Source organism: Sinocyclocheilus anshuiensis, unplaced genomic scaffold (genome assembly GCF_001515605.1).
Source record: "Sinocyclocheilus anshuiensis isolate Anshui unplaced genomic scaffold, SAMN03320099.WGS_v1.1 scaffold534, whole genome shotgun sequence".
Taxonomy (NCBI): Eukaryota; Metazoa; Chordata; class Actinopteri; order Cypriniformes; family Cyprinidae; genus Sinocyclocheilus; species Sinocyclocheilus anshuiensis.
The window spans coordinates 373,057-380,271 of record NW_015547712.1 but is presented as its reverse complement, the minus strand read 5'-3'; the positions used below and the strand labels follow the sequence as shown (position 1 = coordinate 380,271).

The 7,215-nt window shown below is 35.4% G+C and overlaps 1 protein-coding gene across 1 annotated transcript; it reads right to left on the bottom strand.

The window, feature by feature from the left end:
* Positions 1 to 4,695: 4,695 nt before the first annotated feature.
* On the bottom strand, positions 4,696 to 6,541 carry LOC107704049 (alpha-1,6-mannosyl-glycoprotein 2-beta-N-acetylglucosaminyltransferase). The gene is made up of 2 exons (XM_016506885.1): positions 6,460 to 6,541; positions 4,696 to 6,337 (listed from the first exon to the last, which is right to left on the bottom strand). Exon 2 carries the CDS (start codon positions 6,212 to 6,214, stop codon positions 4,973 to 4,975), a length of 1,242 nt encoding a protein of 413 aa, XP_016362371.1. The 5' UTR covers positions 6,215 to 6,337; positions 6,460 to 6,541; the 3' UTR covers positions 4,696 to 4,972.
* Between the last annotated feature and the right edge of the window lie 674 nt (positions 6,542 to 7,215).

Here is a 7,215-nt window from a genome sequence, read left to right as displayed (position 1 = left end):
GTCTCTGATTGGCTGCATGGGGTTAGGGCTCGAAGATAATTGGCTGAGCGCACTATTGAAGGCGTTTTACTCTGACAGTTGGTTCTTCTCCGCAAGAGGGCAGTTGGAGGCTCAAAAAACCGAATACTTCGTTGAGCGGCATTTAAATGCAAAGACGTTTTTTGTCTTAATGAAAACTTTTGTAAACTAAAAATAGCATGTTTTAAAAGTTGTACATTTCACAGGTTAGTACCTGCCTTAGAAGTGTAAACGAGGGCAGCAATTTCAATAAAATTATTTTGAAAACCCTCATCGAATTAAGCACAAACGCCTGTGATTGTGTCATCCTGATCAACGCTGAGAAAAGTAACACGTGTCACGTGATAACCCATGCGCGCCGTTTCTGCAGCATTCTTGACAGTAATTTACTCTTAATAATAATAATAATAATAATAAATATCAGTAAATTTTAAATATTCAATAAAAAATATATTTTTTTTTAGACCTAACGTTATCTGGCGACACCGTTTTTAATAACGCTCATTGCTAATCTACAGCTGTAAGTATTTTGTGCTTCGCTTTAATGTATTTACTTTGTGTCTCAATTAGCATTTCATATGTACAAAAAATATATATTTCTATCACGAGTGGTTTAGTATATTTTTAGTGACCGCGATACACGATAATCAAATTTTTGCTCGATTTTTCAATATAATAATATCTAAAATATTACTTTTGGTCCTCATATCCTATCATTATTTCCTTACGCTGATGATCTTGAGGCAAATATAAAGTCAAATTCTTCCTTTCAAAGTAAGTGTGGCCCTTTAAACCTCTCTGAAAGTAAACAAATGAAGGTTATCTTATCTGAACAAAGCTTAGTTAGACAAACAGAGCCTGCTTATTACCAAGTCAACTATAAATCTTTCATTTCAAATGAAAAAATCATGGATTTGATTCACTTTAAAGAACAGAGACACCAGATGATTATAAGCTATTCACAAACTCCTTCCACAAAACATCATCTTCTGACTAGTATGATAAAATATTGATAAAATTCATATAAATTATTTTTCCTGCACTGCCAGTATCTAAACACAGGTCAGGCACATAACTGTAGATGTTTCAACCTTATTAAAGAGACACAAACACAAAATATGATATTATGCACGCAATATATTATATACAAACTCAGTTTTAAAATGACAAACACTCAAAAACAACAGAAAATCATCAAAAGCAGTACCAAATTCATGAAATCAGAGAAAACAGAATTACACAGATGTGACTCAGTATATACACTCCTGAACATGCCGACATGATCAAACGCATCTTTGGCTGAAAGCTTAAAGAACAAATATGAATATGGCTTTTAGAACTAGCATTATGATTTGTTTTTGGAAAACTCTTCATTCTCTTACCCTATCACTAGAGCAAGCAGTATCTCTCATGCACACTTACACATATACAGTATTCACCCAGAACACAATAAAAGCATGCATTTCAGATCCATTTCCACAAAAACATTTGGCAACTCTTTTGAGCATGTCAGCTTTTCCTCCCTAAAGGTATAACGGAAATCACAGAAAGGAAACAAAGAGGAAACACGCAGAGAAGGTCAGCTGGAAACAAAACACGAGGTCCACCGTTGTATCTTCCAAATTCTCCAAACCAAGCACAAAGGTGAGTTTCTTTGGCTTCATGTCAAGGCTGTAAAGATGGCATTTCACAACTTATAAAGCCTGATTCTTCCATCCCAGGAACGTTTATGCTGCTGTGACCCCCAACGTCTACTAAGTGTCTCAGTTGGGAAAATAAATAGACTCTTGCATGCAGTTCACAGCGATTATAGATAAACGTCTGGAGCCAAACCTGTTTAACTGATGAAAATAACAGAGCAAGTTGCATACAAAATACTGTGCAGTCATTCCTGTCTTCCACGTACATTTACGCAAGATATTAAACACAATGTTAGGCAACAAAGTAGCTACACGTCAAAAAAAGAAATGATCTGAAGAAACCCGGATTAGAAAGGGTGGAGAGCACAAATGCAAATAGCCATATGCAAATGTAAGAATGTTTACAAGGCACATTAAACACGAATTCAAATCTAAATACACCACCAAAATATGTCCCTATGTTAAAAACTAACATAAAACAACCCAAAAGATCTTCCATTTTTAAGAAACGTCAGTAACGGAAGACGGAAGGAATGTTACATTCAAACTATTGTTATTTACAGCAAACACCCATCTGGATGTTGTTTGCTGGAAGGTTTACGATTTGTGATGAAATTCTTTTAAGAAAGAAATTGTTAAAATGCAATGTCAAAATGCACGTTTTTGCACCTTGAACAATTTCCTTATGTTCAAGTGTCAGTAATATTCAAATTATGCAAATCTGCTAAAGTCATGATCTCAGGAAACATATTCAGGTCACATTTCACCACAAAATTAAAATTGTGCTGTATGCATATAAAATGAAGCCAGTTTTATCAAGACCATTAGTTCAGTACCAGTTTAGTTCTGTGACATTTTAACACAATTAAGCACATTTCCAACTACAAATTCTCATTATCGTAATGCCAACGATACATCATTTAAATTGTAAAGCATTAATAATCATGGTATTATCACTCAAAAAATTGGTGTAGAAACAATTTTCACTCATAAATACCTTTTAAATTTCACATTTAATTACAAAGAAACTGCACAGTGAATTAAACACGAAATTTTGAAGTAGAAAGACTAAAACAGTATTTTCTTGTAAAATGTGCACCAATAATATTTGCGTTATTACAACTAATTTTGTAACAGTGTACTGGCTTTAGTGCGTGCTAATTTAAAATATATATATATATATTATAGTCAATTTTTACTATAAAATGCATTGCAAAAAATGTTATTTGAAGTTGTAAGATTACTGGAGTTTGTTTTACAAGAAAACACTATTTCAGTCTTACCTCAAAATTTCACATTTCATTTAATTATTTGTGAAATTAACAAGCAATTTCCTGCGTGAAAACTGTAAAGCATACACTGAAACAATTTTCCCTCTGAAATTTCTAGTAAATTTCACAAATAATTACTAAGAAATGGCAACTGACACTAAATTAAACAGGAAATTTTCCATTTTCAAGAAGACTGAAAAAGTGTTTTCTTGCAACACAAGAATATTTTCTATAATAGTTTTTATTTCAGTGTTGTAATTATAAAAAAAACTAGGGGGAAAATTCAGAAGCATTATACTGTAATGAGAATATTTTGTTTTTTGATTATGTTGTGAAAATTCGACCTGAGATTCATCTGCAATTTGCACAATATACACACCATTATAGCTCACATTTCCCTGTTTTTGGTGAAAGCAAAACCTTTAACCTGCATCATTTAACCCTGATGTTCTGAATGGCACTTAATCGGTCATAAGTGAAAGCGTCATGAAAATAACAGAGCAAGTTGCATACAAAATACTGTGCAGTCATTCCTGTCTTCCACGTACATTTACGCAAGATATTAAACACAATGTTAGGCAACAAAGTAGCTACACGTCAAAAAAAGAAATGATCTGAAGAAACCCGGATTAGAAAGGGTGGAGAGCACAAATGCAAATAGCCATATGCAAATGTAAGAATGTTTACAAGGCACATTAAACACGAATTCAAATCTAAATACACCACCAAAATATGTCCCTATGTTAAAAACTAACATAAAACAACCCAAAAGATCTTCCATTTTTAAGAAACGTCAGTAACGGAAGACGGAAGGAATGTTACATTCAAACTATTGTTATTTACAGCAAACACCCATCTGGATGTTGTTTGCTGGAAGGTTTACGATTTGTGATGAAATTCTTTTAAGAAAGAAATTGTTAAAATGCAATGTCAAAATGCACGTTTTTGCACCTTGAACAATTTCCTTATGTTCAAGTGTCAGTAATATTCAAATTATGCAAATCTGCTAAAGTCATGATCTCAGGAAACATATTCAGGTCACATTTCACCACAAAATTAAAATTGTGCTGTATGCATATAAAATGAAGCCAGTTTTATCAAGACCATTAGTTCAGTACCAGTTTAGTTCTGTGACATTTTAACACAATTAAGCACATTTCCAACTACAAATTCTCATTATCGTAATGCCAACGATACATCATTTAAATTGTAAAGCATTAATAATCATGGTATTATCACTCAAAAAATTGGTGTAGAAACAATTTTCACTCATAAATACCTTTTAAATTTCACATTTAATTACAAAGAAACTGCACAGTGAATTAAACACGAAATTTTGAAGTAGAAAGACTAAAACAGTATTTTCTTGTAAAATGTGCACCAATAATATTTGCGTTATTACAACTAATTTTGTAACAGTGTACTGGCTTTAGTGCGTGCTAATTTAAAATATATATATATATATTATAGTCAATTTTTACTATAAAATGCATTGCAAAAAATGTTATTTGAAGTTGTAAGATTACTGGAGTTTGTTTTACAAGAAAACACTATTTCAGTCTTACCTCAAAATTTCACATTTCATTTAATTATTTGTGAAATTAACAAGCAATTTCCTGCGTGAAAACTGTAAAGCATACACTGAAACAATTTTCCCTCTGAAATTTCTAGTAAATTTCACAAATAATTACTAAGAAATGGCAACTGACACTAAATTAAACAGGAAATTTTCCATTTTCAAGAAGACTGAAAAAGTGTTTTCTTGCAACACAAGAATATTTTCTATAATAGTTTTTATTTCAGTGTTGTAATTATAAAAAAAACTAGGGGGAAAATTCAGAAGCATTATACTGTAATGAGAATATTTTGTTTTTTGATTATGTTGTGAAAATTCGACCTGAGATTCATCTGCAATTTGCACAATATACACACCATTATAGCTCACATTTCCCTGTTTTTGGTGAAAGCAAAACCTTTAACCTGCATCATTTAACCCTGATGTTCTGAATGGCACTTAATCGGTCATAAGTGAAAGCGTCCAGCTCAGAGTCGAGCTGCGTAGTTGATGCACAGCGTATGGTCGCGAACGTCCCCCCATCCTCCGTTCTTCATGTGAGGCTGATGCTCCACCGGCCCGTGGTCCGTCAAGGTCAAAGCGGGAGGGAAAAGAGCCGTCTGTGCCTCTTTAAGCACTTCATCCACCCTCTCCTGAGCCTTTTCCGGCCGGCAATCCTCCTTCTGATGCAGGCCGCAATCTCCCGTGTGAAGAACCCGACTTCCACGAGCCACCAGAACCTTGAGAGGTTTGGAGATGCACGTACCAGACAAGCTCTGCAGGGTCCAGTCCCAGTTATAATCATCATAGGTGCAGAATGCATGATTGCATCCCATCAGTTTGTAGTAGAGCTCTCTGGAGATGCCCATTCCTATGTTATGCTTGGTGGACAGCCATCCTGCCGTCTCGGTTTTGCTGGAAAGCTCGTGGAAGCCTGATAAACCGTTATGGTTGCCTACGGCGAGGATGTCGCAATCCCCGCATTTGGTTTTCCTGAGCTCGGCCATGGATTTGAAGTATTCGTGGAAATCTGGGAGAAGGTAGTTGTCTTCCTCGATGACGACGACAAAGCCGTTGTATCCCCGAAGAACCCTCACTCGCTCGAACACGAAATGCAGCTTCCACCACCAATGGTGTTTGGTTTGGGTGATGGACGCTTCCCTGTAGTGTCCGTACGAATCCGGGTGCTCTGCGTTCGAACAGCCCTTTTTTACGGCATCCTCCTTCGATATGTCTCTCGGACAATCTTTGGGATCCTGTCCTGGGAATTCGTTGGGATACAGCTGGATGCTGTAGGGGAAATAGATCTGGAGGACCTTGCAGAAGCCGATTCCTTTGACCATATCGGAAATTTCCTCCGAGAAATAGTCATGACTGAATATCACAAGGTTGTTTTGTATTCCAGTGACTTTTTCCAAGGACTGTATGAGCATTTTGAGGTACGCCGGACGATTGTGGACTTGCACGACGACAACCACCTCAGGATCCAATGGAAACTTGTCTCTATTCTGAATGAACTGGTGGTAGTTGCTATCATAGACGGACTTCCTCATATTCTCAATGGTCCCGTAGTCAAATGTAACCATTATAGCAGTCTGTGAGACCTCTTTTTCAGTCACCTCCACGTTTGTTTCATCTTTAGTCCGTCGTATGGTGTAAAACAACATTATAAACACAATTAAAATGACGAGGAACGCAATAAAGTTCTTCTTCAACAACCGGAATCTCATTTTCACAGCCAAAGCACCTGTGGAAATCAAAAGCTCTGGATCATACGCTGCTGTTATGCGTCTGTTGTGGACACAATCCGGGCATCTCCACCGCGAGCGTTCAGGTGAAACACGGACATCGTTCTGTCAAAAGAAGTTCATGAGTGAGTTTTGTCCTCTGAAAGCGACTCGTAACGCGGCGCGTGAGATGATGATAATGAGATTTTGTCGCAAGTCTGGTTGTTTGTAAAGCGCGAGCTACTCACCCTGATGAAGTGTCATGTGCAACAAAGTTGGAAGCAGGAAGAGAAAGTGCTGAGAGAATGAGGAGGTCTCTACTGCTGACGTGTGCTTACAGTAACAGGAACACGCGCTCGCTCCTCCTCACTCCAACACGACACAACTATACTTGCGACATACTTAAGATATGATTCAAGTTACTATTTTTAAATATGTCAGTAATATCTGTTAAAATATTATGCACTCATAAATAAATATAGGCTACCATTATATTTGTTATACTACCATTTAGATTAAAAAAAATAAATAATTAAATGCAAAGTGTTGTAGAATTCGATGTTTTATGGTTTTATGGTTTATGTATGGTTTGTTAGGATAGGACAATACTTGAAAATCTGGAATCTGAGGGTGCAAAAAAATCTAAATATTGAGAAAATCACTTTTAAAGTTGTCCAAATTAAGTTCTTAGCAATGCATATTACTAATCAAAAATTACGTTATGATATATTTACAGTAGGAACTTTACTAAGTATCTTCATGGAACAAGATCTTTACTTAATATCCTAATGATTTTTGGCATAAAAGAAAAATCAATAATTTTGACCCATACAATGTATTGTTGGCTATTGCTACAAATATACCCCAGCGACTTAAGACTGCTTTTGTGCTGCAGGGTCATATATAATTAATTCACATAAATAATTAATGTTTTACTTATATTCATATATTTTATACATAGCCTAATATTACATTATATTTAGATTTTTATAAAATGTATTAGG

Excerpts from the sequence above, each read along its gene's own strand:
- LOC107704049 (XM_016506885.1), bottom strand. The coding sequence starts at position 6,214 with ATGAGATTCCGGTTGTTGAAGAAGAACTTTATTGCGTTCCTCGTCATT.